Source organism: Mustela lutreola, chromosome 1, assembly GCF_030435805.1.
Source record: "Mustela lutreola isolate mMusLut2 chromosome 1, mMusLut2.pri, whole genome shotgun sequence".
Taxonomy (NCBI): domain Eukaryota; kingdom Metazoa; phylum Chordata; class Mammalia; order Carnivora; family Mustelidae; genus Mustela; species Mustela lutreola.
Window position 1 is genome coordinate 38360917 of NC_081290.1, and position 25107 is coordinate 38386023.

The window sequence follows — 25107 nt, forward strand, 5'->3', positions numbered from 1 at the left end:
AACGTGGAAAAGTAAAATGATTGATCTTATATTTTGGAAGGCAATTAACTTTTATTTTTGTTCTCTCAATATTAGAAGTGTCCTTGGGTGTTTTTAATTTGAAAAGAAGGTATAATGAGTGAAAGAGCTGCTGTAAAATATTGTGGTATTAGTTTGTTACTTATTTATTGTCCACTGAATGCCAGCCATTGATCTTGGTGCTGGAAATACAGCAGTGAGAGTAAAAAGTTAAAGACAAAGCCATGAATCATGGGTTTCAGTATGAGAACTGACAATAAACTAATAAGAGCAAAATGTCAAAAATAACAGGCTATGAAGAAAACAATTTTTAGAAATTATAATGTGTGTATATTAACCTATTTTCTTCTGGGAAGAATTCCATTTTAAGTATTTTGCTTATTTCACATGTAATTCAAGTACAACTATTATTGATACTCAGATTCACTGTGTTTGAATTATATATATTTGAATTATATATCTAGCATAAATATGTATGTAATCACATTATTTGGCTATTACTCTATGAAGCTCCTTCCTATGATAGTATGTCTGTATTCTCCTTATCAGTGGTAATCATCTGTTCATTTGAAAATGGGAGAGGAGGAAGGTTATTGTCTTTATTTATTAGTCATTACTTATTAGTGCACTTGAATTTTGTAGGTATAAATGAATTACACACATATTGTGTTTTAGCAAGAGCATAACCTCATTGGGAATTTTCACATCATGTTAGTTTCATAATGGCAGAGGGTCTTTCTTAAGCTGAGAAATGATTAAAATAACTCCACTAGCTCCAGTGAATCCAATTTATTGTTTCTCTAGGGAAATCAGAAGTTTGTGGTGTTTCTTTGAATTTAAAATCATTAAGCATTAGATTGTTTCCAACCAAATTTCATACATTAAAACTATTTTGTAATACTGGCATAAGGTACATTAACTTGCATATTAAAGTAATAAAGCCAACGAAAGACTTTTTATGTTTTGTTTTGTTTTTAATGAGCAGAACATGGGGAAATCACAATGTTACCAGCATGTATAGAAGATACTATATGCACTTAACAAAATGCCCTGTGATTAATAGAATGCAGGTGGTTGATTCAGAGCTTTTACAAAACTGCAATTATTTTGAACTTCCTGACCTATATATTAAAATCTGAAGGCCAGTCGCGCCTGGATGGGTCAGTCTGTTAAATGCTCTGCGGTCACCTCAGGTCATGATCCCAGTATCCTGGAATCAAGCCCTGCATCAGGAGCCGCCTTCTTTTCCCTGCTTGTGCTCTCTGGCTCTCAAATTAATAAAATATTTTAAATAAATAAATAAAATCTGAAGACCAATTTTTTATGCTCACAGTGTCAAGGTTTGATCTTGACCAACTTTACAGTCAAATTTATAGAGTTTAATTTTTTTTAATGAGTTATAGTAGTTTTTTCAGGGAAATTTATGTAAACAAAGTTGTTTAAATTCACATGCAGTTAACTTATTTGAGTACTCACTATTAGAAATTTACTCAACTAGAAGCACAAGATCTCAAAAACTTAGTCAAATTTTTTTTTTGTTTTTGTAGAAGTTGCGTATTCTTGCATTAAATAATCATTTATTGAATGCTTACTAAGTTCTAGTCACAGTGTAGTTAACTGTATGCAGAGAATAAGACATGCCCCTTGCCTTCTAGGTATTTACAGACCTTTGAATCAAAGGCAAACAACTAGGCAGTTAGCATCTCAAGTGTACAAAATTCTATGGTAGAGAGAGTCAGCGGTTGGTACGAGGTGAATTTCACCTGGAGTAGGGGTAGTGATTGCTTTATGGGTGAGATGTGGTGCCTACCGTGATTAAGAGAAAGTAGGAGCTATTCAGAAGATGGGAATAGGACTTCTAGGAGGAGGAACAGTGTATGCCCATGTATAGAGTCATAAGGGAAGTTGTCTTTTGAGGAAACTTTGTGTAATTAAATGTGGCCAGAGCTTAATGTTGGAAGAACGGGAGAAAGGAGACAGGAGGGTTAAGCTTATTTGTGTAGAGCCTTAAATATTGTAGTATGCACTCAAACTTGCCATCTAGGCAGTGGGAAGGTGGTACGCAGATTTTTTTTTTTTTTTTTTGTACACAGATTTTTAAGTATGTTGGTTACACCAGCAGACCTGTATCTCAGATCAAGCTGTTATCACTGTGGAGGTGGACTGGAGGGTTGCCTAAAAATAGGGGTGGGTGTTGTGAAAATGTAGTGAGGAATTGAGTGCAAAAAATAACAAACAGTACAGGAGATGAAGGAAAGGGGACAATTTTGAGAACAAGGTTATGATGAAAAATGTATGTGACATTTGTTTTGTTTCGCTTTAATATTGTAAGCGAGAAAGAAAAGTTCTGACTTACAAAGGACTAGGGAGAAGGCACTTCCATGTATTGAGATACAGGAACAAGATAAAGAACATACTGGGATTGGTAGGTGACCGAGCAAATGGGACAGGAGACTTAATTCCTCAGATTTTTTTGATTTGTCCATGACAGTTTTGTGCCTGTGTGTGTGTTTGTGTGTGTGTGTGTGTGTTTGACATCTTAGAAATGAAAACCCAGGTGAAAATGTATATGTAGTAGTTGAAGTGATAAAGTTGGGTTCACCCTGAGAATTTTGTGGGGGAGTCAGGAAGACAGGCGACTTGATGAATTTCTGGAATCTTTAGTAAATGCTTGATGGTAATATATCCAGAAGACTGGAAGAGTCATCATAGAGGAAAGGGGGGGAAGATATGTGATCATAATGTCACAAAAACCATGAAATTAAAAGAATTTTAGCATGGATTCATTTGAATGTCAAATACTGCAGGAGATTCTCATTGGATAAAAACAAGAAAACATATAGAAAATAGGATGTCAATGGTATTCTTTTTTTTTTTTAATATTTTATTTATTTATTTGACACAGAGAGAGAGAGATCACAAGTAGGCAGAGAGGCAGGCAGAGAGAGAGAGGAGGAAGCAAGCCCCCTGCTGAGCAGAGAGCCCGATGCGGGCCTCTATCCCAGGACCCTGAGACCATGACCTGAGCTGAAGGCAGAGGCTTAACCCACTGAGCCACCCAGGCGCCCTCTCATTCGTATTCTTGATGAAGGTGGTCCCAGTTGCGTGGGGATTGGGCACAGAAGCAAGATTGTGGCTCAAAGATGAACAGAAGTGAGGGTGAAATGATAGGAAGAATAAATACAGGAAATTCAGCATGGTTTTGGAAGGAGGAGAAACCAGAGATCTGAGAGGGGGGCAAAGTTACCATTTAATTAAAATAATTAATTTATTTATTTTTGCATTATCATTACCATCACTCTTCTTTACTCCTCTTCTTCTTACTAACCTCTCCTCTCCCCTTTAGTTTACATGGGGCACTTAATGAACCAATAACTTTGTAAAGGAGATGACCCTCAGGGCGCCTGGGTGGCTCCATTGGTTAAGCATCTGATTCTTGATTTCAGCTCAGGTCATGATCTCAGGGTCCTGAGATCAAGTCCCACACTGAGCTCTGTGCTGAGTCTGGAGCCTGTTGGAGATTCTCGCTCCTCCTCTCTCTCTCTCTCTGCCTCTCCCCCGCCTCAAAAAAACAAAAAACAAAACTAAACAAAACAAAGGATATGACCCATGACCCAACTCTTCATCTAGAAGAAGAAAAAAATGTGAAATAGGCAGAAATTAATATACAAATATGAGTGCAGAGGGTTAAGAAAAAATTATACCAGAGTGTCTGTTTACTGGTGAAGCTGGAGACAAGCTTGAATTCCGGGAGACAAAGTGAAGCTAGCACACCTTTGGTTTAAAAAATATATATATATATATATATATATTGCAGATACTATGAAAAACTGAGGGAAGGGCTAACTAGGGGCTTTCTAACAGCTGAGGATGAAGCTGAAATAGTTCATCAGGTTTACATTTTAAATACCTAAATTAGTGGGCAGGAGAGGCTCTTTCCCTCATGTGTGTTTCTATCAACTCTTGGATAATGATTTTGTCTTGCGCAATATCCCAACACAAATTTGTTCTGTTTCTAAGGTTTAAGAGTGGATTTTGATTTTCAACTTTTTTCATATAATTTTTTTTTTAAACAAAGGTTTAGGATGCAAATATATCTATCAAAAGAATGGTGATCCTTTGCACATAAGTGAACTTCTGGAGAGTTTCAAAAAAGATGCAAGAAGCTTTAAATTGAGAGCGGGAAAACATCAGCTTGAAGATGTGACTGGCGTGTTGAAGAATTTTCTCTCTGACATTGATGATGCACTTCTTACTAAGGAGCTCTATCCGTATTGGATCTCTGCTTTAGGTAATACATATAAAACAGAACATAATAAATGCTTGTCTTCTAACTTGATAATTATATCTTTTAAATCTTTGATCTGAGAATTGAAAGGAACAATGTACATAATGGCTTAGAACAGAAATTGGGCAAATATCAATTATTTATAACTACCTCAAAAGAAATTTCTAGTAATAATTGATAAGTAGTATATTAAAGTAATTCATAGTTTTCAGATTTCTTAGTGTTTGTGTTAACTTTGAAGTTTTATGGTCAGGTCCATGAATGCTATTAATTTCTCATTAAGATTAAAATTAAAGGTGTAATATAAGTTGGATTTTATCCCATTCCCTCATTGGCTCTTTGCCTGTATCATTTACTCTACCTCTGTAGGGGTTCATAACAGTATTTTTTTTTTAACTCTTTCCTTCTTTATTTTTCATTAATTAATTTAAAAAAAGAGACAATTTTGCTACACTGTAAGAGAACTTATTTAAGAAATGACCCTAGAAAAGTAGTTTATTTAATCACTTACTGGGTTAAATTGATTCAGTAAAACCTACATCTATATCCATTAATTCAAAATAACTCCTTTTACAGAAACATTACAAAAATGAAGACTTTTAAATGTAAGCATTACTTTTAATCCCATTTTTCTAATAGAACTATTTTCATTTTTATGTATTTTATAGTGTTTGTCCTACACCTATAATTTATGTAATCCTTATTATAGTAATAAACCACTAGCTTTTCTCCTATATCTACAGTATTTTCAATCTTTAATTTTTCATTTAAAAAAATTTTGTCATTGAATTTTTATGATAATTTACTAATATATTTCTCACTTATACATTTATTCTGTTTAGGATTTTTGCAAAACAGGCCTTTGAATTTGACTATATGACACTTTTCTATCGAGAAATAGGCTTTTTCAGTGAACGTATTTGTTTAATTTAAATATAAACGTGATACTTAAGGGGTTAATGTGGAAATGATGTCATAAAACATCGACAGTTTGGAAAATTATCCCAAGAATAATCTGTATTAGTGTCAGCAAGAAGGGAGTAGGATTGTTATTAAAGCTTTTCACAGTTGCCCAATTCAGAAGCCTTTTGTTTGCCTCCTGATGCTGCTCAAATCAATAGGTTCAACTAATCAAAAAGAGAGTTGACTGCATAATTATATGGGATATAAAATACGGAATAAGATAATATATCTCTTTAAGTCCAGTTATCTTGCCACTCTCATTTTTTGTTTCAGAAACATTTCTTTGTGATTTATAACTATGAAATTATTTATAGCATCTCAATAAAGGCTTATAATTTATCTTTGTTGCAAAATCAGTTATCAAAAATTTGAGGCTTTTGTTCAATTATCAGGTTCTATGACAAAGATGTCTTTAATGTTGTCAGTCTATCAGGAGGAGGTAGTCGGTAGATAGTAGCATATGTCAAAGAGGAATGTGTTTATCTTTTACTTGAATGTGAATTCTTTGAGAATTTTCTTGGAGAAGGTTTCGGATACGAGGTCAGATAGCCTTAAAGTTATTTGCTTTTAGATCCAGCATAGCCCTGACTTGTCAGAAGTGCCTTGTGTTGGATCTGACAAGAATAAACTGGAACTTTTGGGGTGACCTCATAGGAGAGCTCTCTAGGGTCCTGTGTGCTGAGGCAAAGAATGCCTTACAGTGTCATACCACCTATTTATATGATATATGATCTGTTCTTCTAAGAACACCATTAAATTGTCTGATGTCTGTGGCTAGCTGAACATTTCTTTGTATTTTCTCTATGACCTGAAATCTATCTTAAGTTTTACTTTCAAATTGCTTAAGCTTTACTTTGAAAATATCATCTGTTTTATCCTTATTAGACTTGTGAATATGTGCTTTAATAGCATGACTTCTTATAAGTGTAATAGAATTAATTACATTTTATTAAGTAAATACCATTACAGTTAGAAACTGGATGAGAAGAGGGTCAGTGTTTGGATTGTACTAGAGATGATAGATATTCTTCATTCACTTCCAGTGTAGTCCTTTGAATATAATTTGGGTGTTTTCCACTCTTGTTTTTAGAGGGTCATCTACTAGCACATTTAAGTCAACATGATCATGTTTACTTTCATAGACCTTCCATGCAGACTGTATCAGTACAAAAGAGCTATCAGTTACAGTTTTGAATAAGAGTGTACTTCAAAAATGTGCCACAGAGTTTCTTACTTCCCCTGGGATCCTAGTGCCCTTTAAAAGTGACCGTGTACTTTTAAAGAATCATTAATGTGCTGCTGGCTTTCTGTGAAAAGAATAGGTAGGGCTAAGCAGAAAATGAAAAAATCTTGTTTCCAAAGGTAGTTGGAAATTGCAAGGGAATATCTAAGTGCAATCTCCTTAAGGTACAAAGTCAGTACAAGTTATTTCTTTGAAGAATGGCCTTTCATTTCCCCTGTGAGCTAGCAGGTCAGATCAGACCACCACTACACATCTTTAGAGTCTAGAACTTCGGGGGTTTCTGGGCCTAGTTTCTCCAAATATTTGACTTAGGAGGTTAGGAGAGGGAAGCATAATTCCTTTTCACCCCCCTCTCCATAACAGAGGGTCCATCCTCCTGTAAGTCTGTGTCATAGCTGTCAGGGCTGCACATGGTTTCTTCCATTGCCCTCTTCCCTTTTCCAAGGAGTTGGAGGTACCAGCGTTGGTAAGAGGCCCTCTACATGAATCTTCAGGGTAATGCAGTTCATAGCTTTGGGGTGGTTCATAGTTTTGGTATGATTTTTGTGATTTCACACAAACACACGCAAACACACACAGAAAATCACAAATGTCATTTTCAAATGACAGATAGTGAAATCTTTCCATAGCCAAAGAAAGTACTTTTGGTTTATCTTTCAATTTTTACTCCAATATGAGTCCTTAATTGAATATATTCCTATTAGTTGAAGTTCAGTAGTTCATCAAGTGGGGGATAAAATGCAAACCTGGGTTTTGAAAGTGCTTCATTTTTAATTAGAAAGTATTAGAACTATAGCTTATTACCACATAATGTTGATGTAAGTGCTTTGCCAGAATTAGAGAAGTTTGAATGTTTATTCTATTGACACTCGATTAGATCACTTAGTGAAATAATAATGAATACTATTTTAAAATAGTGTTAAAAGGCAGATGTGTAGTATAGACTATTAATTTAGGCTTAAGATTGTTTTGTGTTTTGTTTTGTTTTGAACATCTAGATACTCAAGATGACAAGGAAAGAATTAAAAAGTATGGAGCATTTATACGTTCTCTTCCAGGGGTCAACCGAGCAACGTTGGCAGCTGTAATCGAACACCTTTACAGGTGAGTGGTTTCATGAGCTTTCGTAGACATTTCAAACATGGCATTCAGTAAGGCATTGTATCTTAAATTTAAAGCAGCATAGCAAACTTTGTGTATGGGGCTGTGAATTTCCCATCATATCTTAAAAATGGTTTCAATCTATTAAAAAACGACTAGAACTGATAAATGTATTCAGTAAGGTCATAGGATACAAAATGAATATATAGAAATCTGTTGCATTTTTAGAGGCTAATAATGAAGTAGCAGAAAGAGAAATTAAGACAATAATTCCATTTATAATTGCACCAAAAATAATAAAATACTTTAGGAATTAGCTTAGCCAATGAAGTGAAAGGAAAGATTTGTACTCCAAAAACTGTAAAACACTGATGAAAGGAACTGAAGACGACAGAAGTAAATGGAAAGATATACTCTGTTCAAAGAGTGGAAGAATTAAATTGTAAAATGTCCATACTACCTAAACCAATCTGTAGATTTAATGCAATTCCTTTCAAAATCCCAACAGAATTTTTTATAGAATTAAAATCAAGTAATCGTAAAATTTGCATGGAACCACAGAAGTTCCCAAATAGTCAAAGCAATCTTGAGAAATAGCAGCAAAGAGAAGTACCACAATCCTAGATTTTAAGATATCCTACAGAGCTCTAGTGACTGAAACAGTGTGCTACTGGCACACAGACAGACACATAAAGCAATGGAACAGAATAGAGAGTCCAGAAATAAACTCATGCTTACATGGTCAATCTATGACAAAGGAGGCAAGGATATACAATGGGGAAAAGACAGTCTCTTTAACAAGTGGTGCTAGGAGAACCAGACAACTTACATGTAAAAGAAACTGGACCACTTTCTAACACCATACACAAAAAACAAACTGAAATGGATTAAATACCTAAATGTGAGACCTTAAACAATAAAAATCCTGGAAGAGGACATAGACTGTTATTTCTTCGACATTGACTTTAGAAAGATCTTTCTCGATGTCTCCTTGGGCAAGAGAAACAAAAGTAAAAATAAACTATTGGGACTACACCAAAATAAAATGATTTTGCACAATAAAGGAAACTATCAACAAAACAAGGCAGCCTGCTGAATGGGGGAAGATATTTACAATGACATATCCAATAAAGGGTTAATGTTCAAACTATATAAAGAACTTCTGTAAGTCAATAACAGAGAAACATATAGTCTCATTAAAAATTGGCGGAGGACCTGAGTAGACATTTCTCCGAGGAAGACAGATGGCTAAAGGACACATGAAAAGATGCTCTACACCATTTATCATTAGGGAAATGCAAATCAAAACTACCATGAGATATCACCTTATGCCAGTCAGAATGGCTAGTAACAAAAAGATAGAAAAATAATAAGTGTTGGCAAGGATGTGGAGAAAAGGGACCCGTCTTGTACTGCTGACAGAAATATGCAACAGTGTAGCCACTGTGGAAACATGATGTTCCTCAAAACACTAAAAATAGAATTACCATCTAATCTAGTAATTCCACTACCAGTTTTTACTCAAAGACAGTAAAAGCACTAATTCAAAAAGATATATGCACCCCCATGTTTATTGCAGTGTTATTTATAATAGCCAAGTCATAGAAGCAATGTTAAGTGTCCATCAATAGATGAACAGATGAAGAAGTGGTAGCAAGTATACACAATGAAATATTACTCACCCATAAAAAAAATGAGGTTTTTGTTATTTGCAACAACATGGATGGACCTGGAGGATATTATACTGAGTGAAGTCAGTCAGACTGAGAAAGACAAATACCGTATGGTTTCACTTGCCTGAGGAATTTAAGAAAGAAATGAACAAAGAAAAAAGAAGACCCAAAAAATGCCAGATTCTTAAATATGGAGAACAGCTGGTGGTTACCAGAGTAGGTGGGCAGGAGGATGAGTGAAGAAAATGGTTTTAAAATGAAATTCCCAGTGAACTATCGCTTTAGTGTTTCTTTCTGTAACTAAGGCCTGTTTCAGATAAATAGCATATGGAAGATTTTTTAAATGAATTAGAAATAATCAGGTGCAGCATCCCTAAGATGAGTCCAATGCATAAGCACAAACTTTCTTGACACTCATATAATAGGGAAACTGGAGAAGAGAAGGAAGTACAGAGACCAGAATTCTCTACGAGGCGTCTGTCGGTGAGCACAGTATTTTCTCATGATGGTCTCTACAGAAACTTTTAATTCTTCATTAGGAATTTGTATCTAACTGGTAATTCCAGCATTTTAGTGTCAGACTGTTGATTAAAGGAGAACAGTTTAGAAATCAAATATTTTCTATGTCAAGGTATGTAGTTTCCTCCATTTGGGAGGAGAGGAAGAATATAATAGTTCCTTGAAAAGTGGGATCTCTGAAGGATGGGGAATGTTTGGAAAAACAAACAAACAAACAAACAAAAAAACTTTTCCATTGAAATGAAAGGCTGATTTGTTTTGCTGTCTGCAAGAATTACTACAGAACTTTAACAAATGTGAATATGGTTTAAGGAATATCATTGTCGCCACAATCCTTCCTGCACAGATGTAGGACTCTCTTGAATGAATTTTGGTGCAGTTGGATTCTACTAAAACTATCTCATTTGTGGTCTACATTCAGAAATTCTTCACAGTTTCTTTCTTTGTTACGTTTGTTTTCCCACTACCACTTCTCATGCATGTAAACTTCATTACTGTAAAACAGATTTTCTTATGACACCATATCAGTGTAGTATATCTGTTATATAGTCCTATCCCTAAGGAGACATTGGAGCAAGTTTTTCTTCAAATACTTTAATGTATGACCGGGTTGCTACAGTTCATTAAGTTGACATTTTAAACATTGATTTATACTTAATTTTTCTTAAAATCTGTTGATTGAGAGAGAGTGGGCACACACTCTTGGGATGGGTAGGGGGGAAGAAAGGGGTGAGGAGAATCTAAAGCAGACTCCCTGCTTAGTGTAGAAGCCTGATGTGGGGCTTGATCCCACAACCCTGAGATCATGACCTGAGCCAAAATCAAGAGTCAGATACTTAACCAACTGAGCCACCCAGGTGGTTAAGAATCTTAAAATTCTTAGTTCTGATTTGAATTTGAGATAATGAGTTCCTGTCCTCGCCCTGCCTCCTTTTCTTCAACTGACATATGTTTCAACTGGCTATATTTTAGTGCCTACTATGTACAAAACAGTACCTAATAAGATTCCATGTGAACGGAAATATTTGATAATAATACATAAAGACAAAAAATCTTAAAAGTCCGCTGTTCCAAACTGAGCGTCTGGATGTCCAAGTGAACGCCCAGGGGTGCTGCAGGGCATTTTGTATTTTTTAGGGAAAAAACAGCAACATTGGGACAGCTTTTAAAATACAGAATTGTAGTATGGGCAGAAGGATTGAGTGACTTGTCGTGTTGACATCCAGGGGATGCTTCGCATCTCAAGGGGTATGTGAGCCGGGTGTGAAAAGAAGGAAAGTACAGGAAATGAGTGGAGGGTGTTTTCTGGCAAACAGGTGTGCCGGGGACCAGCCAGTTTGTTATTGGCCGGCAGGTAGTTGTGAAAGGCTCAGGTGGTCATGTAAAAACATTTAGATTTTATTCCTGTAGGTAATAAAGAGTGATCAAATCCGCTTAAGGACAATAATCCGTGAATGGGATTGACTGGGAAGAGATTGGAGTAGATGCTGAGAAACGAATCAGGAAACCGTTCCCTTGTTAATGAGAATGCCTGAGTGAGAAGAGACTCAGTGAGCAGACTGGGAACACTTGGGAATGGCAGCATGTGGGGCAGAGAAATCAAGGAAGGGGAGGAAAATATTCTAGCGTGGACTTTATGCCAGAAGCGAAGGCAGCTGCAGAAATGGAAGAGGAGAGAGGTAAAGACTAGCAAAGAGGTATTCTATGGCAGAAGGAAGTCTCACAGAAGGCAGGAACGTTTGATAGAGTTGTCAGAAGTTTGAGAGGTCGATTTGGATAAGGTCAGGTTGATTTAACATTTAATTCCATCCCTGCCTGGGATAACAGATCGCTTCCTCCATGACTAACATTTACTTAATTCCATTCACCAGATATTTATTACACGCTCCAGGGTGATTAAAGCAAGAGTCCCTGATGGGGCGATGCTTCGATTCTAGTAGCACAGGCAGACCTGCAGATAAATTTTCCAGATGTTTATAATTTAGTGTGATAAAAGTACAGAAGTGGTTTTGAGAGGGATGTCCACAGTTATTATAACCCCCCCATTAACTTGCCATTCCTTTTGCATCTTATAAATCACATATGATGATTATACTTGCTCTGTCTCTGCTGTGCAATTTGGTATTTTATTCCGAGTTTCTTATATCATCATATTTATATTCCTGTCACCTTTTACTCTTTTTTGTAACTACAAGAATCTGCTTTTTATAGACAGGGGTACCTAACTTAGTCTTGTTTTATTCCTTTGATACAACTGGTCTCCCTTTTTTAGTATATATTTTAAAATTTACAGATGTAATTAGACAACCAAGCAGAGTCCTATTATATATAGTCAGTGACACATATCAACAGATACCTCCATGTGTGTATCACTTATAGTTATCATCTTTGCATTTTTATCAATGTAAATTTCCTCTAAACACATGTAGTATTATTTAAATCACTTTCCACTCAACGTTTGTGAATATACTTTACCCTTGAACAATGCAAGATTTAGGGGCACTGCTCCTAGATGCTATTGAAAATCCACATATAACTTCTGACTCCCCACCTCTGAACTTAACTACTAATAGCCCACTGTTGACCAGAAGCCTTACCAGTAACATGCATAGTCAGTTAACATGTACTATATGTGACAGACGTGTTACATACTATATTCTTACAGTCAAGGTTATTGAAGTCATGGAACATATTTATACTACTGTACTGTATTTATGGAAAAGAATCCACATGGAAGTGGACCCACATAGTTCCAATTGTGCTGTTCAAAGATCACGGAACTTTCAGGGCTCTCTGTACATCCCACATGTTATAGCCTCTTCATGGGGAGAGTTGACTCCTCTGTTTGTGTCTGTTCATTGCAAAAAGCCGTTCTTTATAATATCCAAGAAAAGTATAATTGTATGTTTAAATTAAGTGTTTGCTTTTGGGAGATAATATCCAATTTTGAATAACCATACAAACACATGCTGCCAAGTCTTTTCTCACCTGATTTGCCCTTCCTGGAAAATTCAGCTAGCCTTGAAGAACCTTGAATCTGGAACTCTCTCCTAAATGCCTCTCAATTCACCTTTCCTGCCTTGTTTCCTGCTTACCGACTGCCCCCTAGTCCTTTTTTCACTTATGCTTCAGTCCCTCTGGTCATTTTCTGCTACTGTGCAAGCACATCTTTATGCCTTAGCCGCAGGTTGCACCATTATCTGGAATTATTAGAATATGGTGGGTCCCTCCTCCAGTCAACAAACAAGTACTGCTTTGTAACTTGTAATCGTATCTTCTTTTAGCTTTTTTCTTATGTTCTTAACTAGACTGTAAACTACTTAGAAAAAAGAACCACATTTTTCTTTAAATCACCACCATACCTGTTATATCAGAGACCTTCAGTATGTGTGTGCTAAATAATGATAAATGGGTATTGTGACTAAAGTTCTATGAAATTTTCAAAAATAATTGTGTGGTAATGAGCTGTGCTTTTCTCTAACAGGGTTCAGAAATGTTCAGAAATCAATCACATGAATGCGCATAATTTGGCCTTGGTCTTTTCATCCTGTTTGTTTCAAACTAAGGGACAAACTAGTGAAGAAGTGAATGTAATCGAGGACTTAATTAATAATTATGTTGAGATATTTGAGGTAAATATTTTATATCCTGACCTTGTTAAAATAGTTTTGATATTACTGTTGGCAAATTTAAAAATACCTTTTAGGATGTTTATAATCTAGTCTTAATGAATATCTAAAAATAAAGGATAATTATATGATTTTTAATACATTAGATACATTAAAACTAGACTTTTAAGCTATAGCCATTCATTTAAATTTGGCTGCTTTAAAAGCCCTCTGGTATCTTTTGGACAGAATATTTCAATATAGGATGTTTCTGTTTTGCTTTTGTTTTTTTTTTTTTTTTTCCTTTTTCAGTATGTGCATGCAGTAAGTGTGTCTACTCAGAGGTGTGAAATTATGATTTTCACAAATTTGGCAGTAAATACCAGGCTGATAAATTCTGTAATTGAATGCATTTTTGTGTTTTCTTTTAATTGTGTCTGAGTTAGAAATTAAAAAAAAAAAAAAGAAATAATTATCATGTGGTTTTTACTAAGTTACCTGTTCTAATTATTTGACTTTCAATTTGCTATTTATGAAGTCAGTATATTCATGTTTCATCAGAAAACTGTCAGAATAAGGATGATTTCTTAGTTGAAAGAAGTAAAAATAGAGGAAGTAAGCCCAGGGTTTGAATGTAATGGATCTGAGTTAGAGGTCCAGTTCCATCACCTAATTACCACTGGCATCTTAATTATCACTGGCATGGCTGTCATTTAAACTTTGGGGCACTCTTAAATAGTGCCGTATAAGACTTCTTGTTTTCCAGGGTTATGGATATGTTAGTTGAAATCAAGTGGGTTAATGTAGTAGGTTATTATATGTAGACTTCCTACATTCTTAATGTAAGTGATCACAAGTTTCCTTAGCCAAGGGAAGGAAACTCTTTTAATAAAATAAAAACACACAGTTTGTATCTTAATTTATGTAGGAAAGGACACCAAAGTTGTTGGGTTCTCTTTGCTCTTTGATCTCTTTTTAATTTTCTTTCTGTATGTGTATGTGTCCACTGTTTTTGATCAACAGCAGCTTCTTCGCAATAATTCTGATGCTGAAAAATGAAAGAATTCGGGAAAAAATGTGTGGCTTTATGTGCTCTCTTTATTTTCTATTTTTATACTGTTACATAAATAACAAATCAAATGGTTATCTTCATAGTTTCGCTAATTCCAACTTGAAGTGTTGGAAATTTCATATGCACTTAATGAGCATTTCAGTTTGAGACATGAGTCTTGTCTCTCAACCTACATAAACTCTAGCAAATCATTCATCAGCCCCTTGCTTATTAAGTTGCTTAGTGATATAGCTTCCATTGCTGGAATCCACAGCTTGAAGTGATGTCATCATAAAATGCTGAACTTTATGAGGCTCTGTTATGTTGGCTTTATTTCTGCCCTAGCTGTGTGGGCCCGTGCTGATTAAGATGGCCATTCTCATTTATTTTTAAATTGTTGCTCTTTAAATTCCTGAAGAGTTATGTGAGGATGAGTACCATAACTCCTTGTATTTTATTAGAATATCCCAAATTATATTTTAAACAGGTTAAAGAAGACCAAGTCAAACAAATGGACATAGAAAATAGCTTTATTACCAAGTGGAAAGACACTCAAGTGAGTAGTATTAGTTAGATCTCCAAAGAATTAAAAAAAAATAAAATAAAACCACAAAAAACCAAAACTTCTGTTGTAAGTAAAGATGTTTGTTGTATTTATTTTTAAGTTCCTATATGAAGCTAAGTAAAAGTAATGGGGGAAAAAAAACCTAGATAAAATAGTTGCATAATTCTGCAGCATGTTGCTTATATGCAAAATGCCAAAGTATGTTAAAATAAATTTTTCAAAATACAGAGGGAAAAATCGGTATTAATCTTATTAATGCCCTTTGTAAAATCAATTTTACTTACAAATGCGCTATTAAAAATGCCAGTGGATTTCAAAGGAAGCCTTTAAAGCCAAAAAGATACTAGAGTAAATGGAAAACAGCTCTATAATGATTGTTTCCATTATGATTTTGAAAATATAAATTATTTTTTCTACGCTTTTGCTCTGCATGCTCTCAGATGATTGTATTAGTGGAATGTTTCTAATGTCATCTTTGTCACATATGCTGATCTATGTCTTAAATTGACTACTTTCTAAATCTTCTTTTGCTTGCTTCGGTTGCATTGTATTGGATTCGTGTGTTCAGGTTGCACAGCAGTTTTCCAACATACCTTGCCTTGTTTGATGAACCTTCGTTAGACTTTCTTAAAATTCATATTTAATCTTCCTCTAATCACTTTGAATTATATTGGATTCAGGATACCAGTGTAAATAAATAATATCCATAGGTCAAATAGATTCTGTTTATAGATATACTCAGAATGAGGCAAATGCTTCCTTATTAGTCGACTCTAAATTTACCTTATTCTTGAAATATTAGAGAAGTCATGGAGCTACCATTCCATAGCAAGGAGGGAAGGAAAAGCTTCATTTCTAGTACCCAAGGTCCCTGAGTACTAGTACTGTGATAGAGTACTTACCTGAGAAAGCATCTCCTCCATTTTGACCCTAAGTATTAATGCAGCTTTTAGAGGAGTTAACCATAACACTAAAAAACCTGGTTCCTTATCAGTTCTCTTGAATTACTGCTTTTTAGGGAGTTTCAGTCATGAAATAAAGGGTTGTGTGAGTCCAAGGGATAATCTTTGGCAGCATAACCTATGTTGTTATTAGATAAAGTATGAGTGTCCTTCTGTATTTTTCTTTTATATTCATATTACAATAATGAATCTTGGCTGCTTTTTAATTGAGTCCATAAGTAGAAGAAATGAATTGTCTACAAAACAGAGTAATTGGACCAGAAAAGTGGAAAACTTTGGAGAAACCTGTTTTTCTCTAATCCATTGAAAACTCTGCTATGGTGTTTTTTTCTGACAGTCTCCAGGTCTTATCCCTGTTTGAATTTCTTAGTTATTCTTGTTTTGGCTTCTCTCTATGAGTCCTTTGTGTTTGTGTTTTTAATTTTTAAAATGTGTCCTTCCTGGAGAGTTGTTTATGCAAACACAGTGAAAAGTAGAAATGTCACTGTATCTTTTCTTCTCTTGAATTTTTGTGTAGCATTGAAAGTGAGGAAGAAAAATTGGAAATAAGCTTTTCTAAGTCTCTACTGCCAGTATAATTAAGAACTTCCTCAAAGTATATTTTTAATGTTTTCCTCACTAATTTTTTCATCAGGTTTTATTTTTAGGCAAATTTATTTTCAGGATGATTGTTTCTCCAATTCGATCATTTTTTTAAAATTGGGAGATACTATTTCTAAGTGGTTACATAACTTAAGGCAGTTTCTGAATAAAGCTACTCAAAATATTTTTCATAGATTCATGTGGTTTTTCGTTACCCTTTTCCACATTATACTGTCGATGTATATAGCGTTATCTTATGGTTTTTATTTTCTGGATTTTCTCTTCTTCACTTAATATGTCTGCTGGGATAGAATAGTGACCCAAATATTGGAACACTAAATGGTTGACTAAGAATAATTAAAATAAAAACTTCTCTTTTCATCTACTTTATACTGTCACTTCACTTTTTTTTTCTTTGCTAAATATATTTTTTCTATTTTTAGTTTTAATATAGCTCTAACCTAATTTATCCTCAAATGCCAATATTTGGACGATCTCTTTGAAAATTTAGCAACACCTTTTTTCCCTTTTTATTATTGGTATTGTGCCCACACTGTAGTTTAGAGCAAGTCACATGTGGATCATTTTCACTTCTCATTTTGTTTATCCTATTAACACACATGGCAATGGCTCTTACAACTTCTGTTGTTGACATCAGCAAATTCCTTCTCATTGTAGCCAGATTCATTATTTTACTAAGAATATGAGAGTGTTCAGGACATTACACTCTTAAGAGATGAAAAAAAAAAGGCCATTTGTGTAGATTCCTTCTCAGCTGCATCTGGAAAATGGGTATTATCATGCTATCAATAGGCTCATTCCACTATTATGAAATATTTGGCTTTGTGTCTTAAGTGTCATACTTATATTTGCTGTTTTCACATTTGCCCCTTTCTAGGTCTCCCAGGCTGGAGATTTGTTAATTGAAGTGTATGTAGAAAGGAAGGAACCTGACTGCAGTATTATAATTCGGGTGAGTCCTAAAGATGTATGTAAAGAGTGCTTTTTGGAGTATTGATATGCATTAATTTGTATATCTTGAATTTTCCATTATTTCTCATATTTTACCTGTCCAGTTAAAAAAATGACTGATTGATAGGATTGACATTTTATTACAGTATCCTCCGGAAAATCCATGTTTTAGTCATTTAGAAAGAGAACATCTTAGGTGCTTTATGTTATGGTTAAGATTTTCTGTAGGTTCTAGGAAAAAACCAGACCTCAAATACTTGTTCCTTCCCTTTGTAGTATCTTAGCATTAGGCAAGTTAACTTACTCTGAGTTGCAATCATCTCACCTATCAAATGATGAAAATTAAAGTATTTACATCATATCATTAATATGAGTCCTCAGCAGGATACTGCTTATAAAGCACTTATATAGTGTTTTATATATAAACACTATATATAATATATAGTAGGGGTGCCTGGGTGGCCCAGTGGATTAAGCCTCTGCCTTTGGCTCAGGTCATGATCCCAAGGTCCTGGGATTGAGCCTCGCATCTGGCTCTCTGCTCAGCAAGGAGCCTGCTTCCCTCTCTCTCTGCCTGCCTCTCTGCCTACTTGTGATCTCTCTCTGTCAAATAAATAAATAAAATCTTTAAAAAAAAACACTTAGCAAATTGCTTGGCACATAAGTGTTTAATAAATAATCGATACTACTAGTCCTGTATTATTTTTATTATTTATTAATGGTCTTCCACTCTTATATTCTAGACTAACTTCTATCTTCCAATTGATTTGAATATTGGAGAACTTGTCTTTTTTGAGAATATGAATCTTTTTTTTCTTTTTTTTCTGAATTAAAAGTGTCCTCCTTGTTCTCCCCTTCTGTATTTCCTCAGCCTTCGGGAGGGTAACAGTGATAATTCAGATTTCTACTCAGTTAAGACTACATTCTCTGTGTGAGGAAGACATTCTGCCATCTAAAGTCCAGTGTTTAAATAGAGTCTTATATCTTTCTGGACTTTAGTTTTGTTAAATACATTGTAATATTCATTTATATTTTTTAATGATTCCATATTGTGTCTCTGTGGCAGTGGTTAACTCACTTGCAACATGGAGTGAACTACTACAGTTATAAGTCCCTAAGAGCAGGAGCCTTGCCACTCATTGGCCACATCAAATTTCTTATGCTTAATGTGGTATGCTGGTAATAGGGGACATAAGGAAGTAGTACAGATAATCAGCACAAGTTCATTGCTAATGCTAGAAGAGGTATTCAAAGCACATGACTTAGCTCCACCTACACACTCTTCAGTAGCTCATTTTAATTTTATCTTACTGACAAGACCATAATACAAATTACTAAAACCGAGCAAAATTCTTATTTAAGTATATGCATATAAAGGACTGTCAGTTTCACTTTTTAACAACTCCAAATTCTCTTAATTTTTTTATTTTTATTTTTTTTTTAAAGATTTATTTATTTATTTGACAGAGATTACAAGTAGGCAGAGAGGCAGGCAGAGAGAGAGAGAGGAGGAAGCAGGCTCCCTGCTGAGCAGAGAGCCCGATGCGGGACTCGATCCCAGGACCCTGAGATCATGACCTGAGCCGAAGGCAGCGGCTTAACCCACTGAGCCACCCAGGCGCCCCTATTTTTATTTTTTTAATGATTTTATTTATTTATTTATTTGACAGAGAGAGTGAGAAAGGGAATACAAGCAGGGGGAGTTGGAGAACGAGAAGCAGGCTTCCTGCTGAGCAGGGAGCCCGATGTGGGGCTTGAACCCAGGACCCTGGGATCATGACCTGAGCCACAGGGAGATGCTTAACAACTAAGCCACCCAGGCTCCCCTCCAAATTTTCTTTAAAAACATGACAAAAACCATGTAAAAATAATCATTAACATTTTTTTTCATCCTTCAGACTTTAGAAAACTCTTCAGTTATATTTATTTCAGCTGATCATTACCTCTGCCCCCAGAGGCTCGGGAAGCAAGTAATGTCTCAAGCTCACATGAATACAAACTGGGAATTAAATAAGTGTTAAAGCCAGAACACATACTTTGACCATTATATTCCTAACCTGGTGATCATCATATTGATTTGTATAGTCCTTGGAGTAATAATTTCCAAAGCGTGCTTTGGGTAGTTCTTGTAGTTCTGGGGGTTCCCTGTCCTTGGGAGTCTTCTGGGATAAGGAACGGAATTCCGGTTTTCCATTCCTTGGTCAACCTCCTTCACAGTTTAGTGTCTTAGTAATTTATTATTTTAAGAAAGGGTTATGCTTCTTTAAAAAATGTTACAGCCATTCAGGTGAGCAGCATTATTGAAATGACTCATCCAAAGTTTCTACTACTACAAGTTTTCCAATTTTCCCAGATAGTGAGGTTTTTATTCTTTGAAGATTATATTTCATTTGGCTTTTAAAAATGGAAACCAGTAGACTTTATGGTATCATTCATACATTCTCAATGTTACACATTCCACAAAGTCCAGAAGAGAGACTGTAGATGCTACCTGTAAGAAAGTGTGTTTTATGTTACTTATATAAATGCGAATGCTTTTGCTTATGATTGGTACTGGACAGGAGAAATGGTAATGAGCACATTCCTTTTTGAAGAAATTTTTAAATAGGGCCATACTTTCACTGAAGATGTGCAAACTAGGTTGCAGTTGCAATATCCCAATGTTTAAAACATCTTCTGTTTGTTTAGCATTAGAACTAAATTCATATTGAAGAAAGTCACTTGCTTTTGTCTAGTATACCTTTAAGAATGGTTTAAAAAAAAAAAAGAAAGAAAGAAAGAAAGAAAGAAACCAGTCAGAATTTCCTAAAGTCCCTGAAGAAGATGGTGTGGTTATGCCATGGCCTGAGGCTTTGGGACTCTAGTGGAACTGGCCCCAGGGCTGGCACTGCAGATTCTGCCCTCTGCCCTGAAATCCTGGCTCCAGCTTGCTCCTGTGTCTCACCATCTGTCATAGGCACAGCAGGGCACACCACAGCCCACTAAAACCCTAGAGCTTTTTGGCATGGTAGACAGCAGTCGATTGTGTATAATTCAGGGCCCAGACCGAATAAACCAAACTGCTGTGAACTCTTGATTACTGAACTGATGAGTAAAAGTTTTTAGTCCTGGAATACCATTAGATTCATTGTCTGGTGAATCCTTCCTTGAGTGATCTAATGGCTCACTAAGTAAGAAAAAAAAAATTCTTCCTGATTATGTCTTTACTGTAATATCTTTTTGCACTCAGATTAAAATGTATTCTAGTTTATGGAGAAGAACTGAACAGGCTGTTTTTCTATGTGCTTAGAGAAGCTAGGTAAGCATACTAAGTGAGAAACTTAGAGCATCATAAGTTGGTAGATGGGGTGAGCACTGTTGGTGCTGTCATTAGGTGACTTCTGTGTGTGACATACATTCTTGAAGGAATTTTGCCTCTTTTATAGATCTCTCCTGTGATGGAAGCAGAGGAATTAACTAATGATATATTAGCAATAAAAAATATAATTCCTATGAAAGGTGATATCTGGGCCACATTTGAAGTCATTGAAAATGAAGAGCTAGGTAAGTGATTTTCATGCTAAGATTCTTAAATTCCTTATAGTGTGAAGAAGTGCTATTTTTGTGACAAGTCATTACAGACATGTTTTTTAAAGATTAACATCTCATTTTGAATTCCCTTCTACCTCCGTGCATGTGTTAATATGTTATTGCCACTTGAGAGTGTCCTCCTATGATTTTACTCATCTTGATAATTATTTTCTTGACTATAAAAATACAGTGCAAAACATTAGGCATCTGTGTTGCTGCTTTAAGAAATAGGTCTTTGTTTATAAGGACAAGCAGTTTGATTTGTAACCATATTTGAAATGGCCACCCACCTCATTCCTGTTTATTAGTCTTTTAACAAAAACAGAGAATATTGATTTAAAAGATTAATATTTTAAAAAACAATTTGTTTTAAGCTGAGGGGAAGATTTATTTATTTATTTATTTGTTTGTTTGTTTATTTAATTTTTTTGGCTTTTTCCCTGTCCTCTCTCTGTCTTCAGTGGCGTGGATCAGATATTTTGTCATCTTTTATCTCAGAGATGGAAGGATGGAGAGAGCTTTTGCAACACCTTGACTACCCCAGTAGTCAAGTGCTGAATAAGCTTTACATTCTAATGACACTGTTTGGTTGTAAAGACCTCTAGGAGGAAAAAAAAAAAAAGAAAGATGCAGAATGTCTTTGTACCTTGACCATCTGTCTAGCTGATACCTACCAAGGTCTTGGGACCCTTTCAAGTATAGTTGTCAAACTGCCAAAAGTAAAATCTTGCCACCTGCAAGCTCAAGATAAAAATTAAAATTCAACGTCAAAATACCCCATCGTGTATCATTAGGAGTTTTGCAGTCAATGTCAGAATGAAGTGGGATGTCAGATGCTGTGTCTTTCATTAGTTCATCTTGATGTGTTCATATCTTTTTACAGTGTGTGATTCTTTAAAAATCTAATTTGTATTAAAAAGTAAATTTTTAAATAGTCCTTGTCAAGAGTCCATGACTCCCATGCTTTGGTGTTGCTTCACATTGTGTCTCCTCATACTCAGTCACTCCCTTTACAGGAGATGGTATAGTGGATGATCACTGTGAATGCCCCACACCCTAACCCAGCTTCCAAGCCCACTTGATTTGGTTCATGCTTTGCTTGCCCTTTCTGTAGAGTTTATTGTTAATTATGATTCCCTTTCCTTTTGAAGGTCTTCACTCTGTTTTTGATACTGCATGGATTCTCCAACCTGGCTTTCTAATGGTTTTATCTCATTTGTCAGTTCTTTTTGGTCTATCCCTTTAGTGGTAGGTTTCTACTGACCCAATCTCCTTTGCCATCTTTTCTTATTTAACATGTTCTTTTATAGATAATCCCTTCTTTCTTTGCACTTGCCTAACCTTCATGAGCTGGTGTTTCCCCAATGTGTCTTTATTCTCCCCCATCTGGGCCAACAGTTGACCTCCTTTAAAACCCATACTAAGGGTTCCTTTGCACTTTGTCTTATCTTACAGTGCCCATCACATGGATTTATATTTATCTCTTGGGAGCTCCTTGGAAGGAAGGGGGATCTTTCTTTTTTCTGTCTCTGGTGTGTTGCATAGTGCCTTGAACATATTTGCCAGATGATTAAAATCTACTGAACAAGTGAAGCGCAGTCTTTGCATTACTGTAGGTATATGGATGGTGCAGGCTTTTGCTTTTTTGTTGTTTCATTTTAGGGAAAGGGGGTAGGTCACTAGCTTCATCATATTTGTGAATAAAAGATAACTATTACTGCCTAAAGTATCTTTCTAAAATTACAAATAAAATCATATTTTCCATCGTTTGAAACCCTTTCCTTATTTCCTTATTGCCTATCCTTCATTATTCAAATAACCTCAAATAACCTTTCCTCCATGATGATGTTTAGATGAACATAGTTCTTCTCACTGAGCTTTTTTCTGATTACTAGTTTATTATCTATAATACTGCACATTATCTAACTTACAGAATAGTAATGTGTATATATCTGGTTCTTCTAGATCCTATTTTTTTTTAGGACATTTACCATGTTTATTAGACCCTTACATCTGTCACTACCTCTAGTATAATGCATTGATGTGGAATATACCCCACAAATATCTTGTTAACTGAGGTGGAACAAAAATAGGTGCATTCTGAACTTGAGCGACTTGGACTGTTGCTCTTTGGATTAGACGTATCAAAATGCCGAAGGTACCTGGAGTGATTTCTGCTTAGGTTAGGAATCACTAGGAGATCTCACGGCCCAGTTTAGCTCTTAGACAGCTGATTGTTTACTATATGCTTCTGTTGCTGTTGTTTTTATGAGGAGATCCACAGCAGAATCATCAATCATGGATTTGGGAGTAGCCCTCCTCTCCCCACTACTCTTACTCTCTCAAGGATTGAATCAAAGCAGATCCCTGTGTCACATCATTGGAGCTCTGTGCCTTTGGGCATTGGCATTCCTGACTGAGAGGCGTGAGAAGAATGAATGAGGATAGATAGGAATTCTATATAGCTAGAAGAGAGATTTCAGTAAACATCGTTGCTGGATTTCTCTTGGAAAATGAAGGGTTGCTTACTCTGAAAAAAAGTTTCAACTTGCATATGACAGTTAGTACATCACAAATATAACATTGGATTGGTTGTTTCTTTCTGTTTTTTGGTTCAATTAAAAAAAAGTTTTGATGAGAATGTAAAAAAAACTTAGGAGACCTCAAGTTGTTTGGATTCACAAATGTCTAAATATGTTATCAAAGGAACACCAAGAAAAAAGACATTTGATGGAGTTAAGAATTCAGATTTGGCATGGTTTTAATATTTGTCCACTCATTAAGTAGAATTCACTGGAAGAGAAAGCGAAGATCATTTTTACTGCTTCTGAGGGAGCGATGCTGGGAGAGCAGCAGAGGCGCCTGTGATTGTGCAGGCTTACTGAAACAGATGGGAACCTGTGTGCTCCGCCTGACCTTCTGAAATGTTAAAAGCTTTATTTCTAGTAACTTGCAGGGAAGAGAAAGTGAAATATAAAAAGAAGATAAAAGTGAAGGCGTTGGTAGTCACAAGATTGTAGCTGATAGGAGGAATGTCAGCAGGTAATTGCTGCTTTTTCAAATGTAAATATAAATTCCCCCAAGTAACAAAGTAACCAAAAATAAATAGATAGCTAGATAAGTAAATAGGTAAGGAAGTGAATCAGAAGTGCTGAATTTTATTTTAGGTGTCAGTAAATTTTAAAGCAATAGTTTTCTACCCTAACTTATCCAGTGCCCCTTTTTTATAATAATTATTTTGTAATGTTCCTTTTACTCTTCTGAGATAATTTATTATACTTACTTATTTTTTTAAGATTTTATTTATTTTTTTGACAGGGGAAACACATGGAGCGAGGCAATAGATGCAGGGGGAGTGGGAGAGGGAGACGCAGGCTACCTGCTGAGGAGGGAGCCCAATGGGGGTCCCCATCCTAAGATGTTGGGATCATGACTTGAGCTGAAGGCAGAGGCTTAAGCTTAATGACTGAGCCACCCAGGTGCCCCTATTATACTTACTTTTACACAAATTAATATATTTCCCTAATTATATAAAAATGACAGGAAAATATGTATTGTATAATTGCTCAGACACTCCTAGATGGCTGAGGATAATAAACATAGATTCTTAAACCTATAAATGGAATTAGGGATGCGACAACTACAATGCAGACCAAAGCATGTCCATTTGTGACTCTTGTATCATCGGCATCATTACTGTCATTGGTGAAATACTATCTTAGTCCATTTGGGCTGTTCTAACCATTCTGTAGACTGGGAGCTTATAAACAGTAGAAATTATTTTTCACAGTTCTGGAGACTGGGAAGTTTCACAAGATCAAGGTGCCAGCAGATTCAGTGTCTAGTGAGAGCCTGCTTCTAGCTTCATAGAAGGCTGTCTTTTCCCTGTGTTCTTGCATGGTGGAAGGGAGCTCTTTGGGGTCTCATTTATTTTAAAAGGGCACTAACCCCATTCATGAGGGCTCTATGCCCATGAACTCCAAAATGCCCTA

General features: G+C 35.5%; 1 protein-coding gene across 6 annotated transcripts in view; it reads left to right on the forward strand.

Moving 5' to 3' along the window:
- The window catches only part of ARAP2 (ArfGAP with RhoGAP domain, ankyrin repeat and PH domain 2), a 188429-nt gene that overhangs the window by 114013 nt on the left and 49309 nt on the right, over positions 1 to 25107 (forward strand). For 5 of the 6 annotated variants that reach the window (XR_009351110.1, XM_059163894.1, XM_059163866.1 and 2 more), the window contains 6 exons: positions 4097 to 4309; positions 7511 to 7616; positions 13290 to 13437; positions 14952 to 15020; positions 17472 to 17546; positions 20971 to 21088. Coding sequence is in view for 5 of the 6 variants with exons in the window: in XM_059163894.1 (XP_059019877.1) it covers positions 4097 to 4309; positions 7511 to 7616; positions 13290 to 13437; positions 14952 to 15020; positions 17472 to 17546; positions 20971 to 21088 (729 nt within the window). In the remaining variant the exon portion in view is untranslated. The remainder of the gene's footprint in view (positions 1 to 4096; positions 4310 to 7510; positions 7617 to 13289; positions 13438 to 14951; positions 15021 to 17471; positions 17547 to 20970; positions 21089 to 25107) is intronic. The other variant, XM_059163884.1, reaches the window with a different exon arrangement.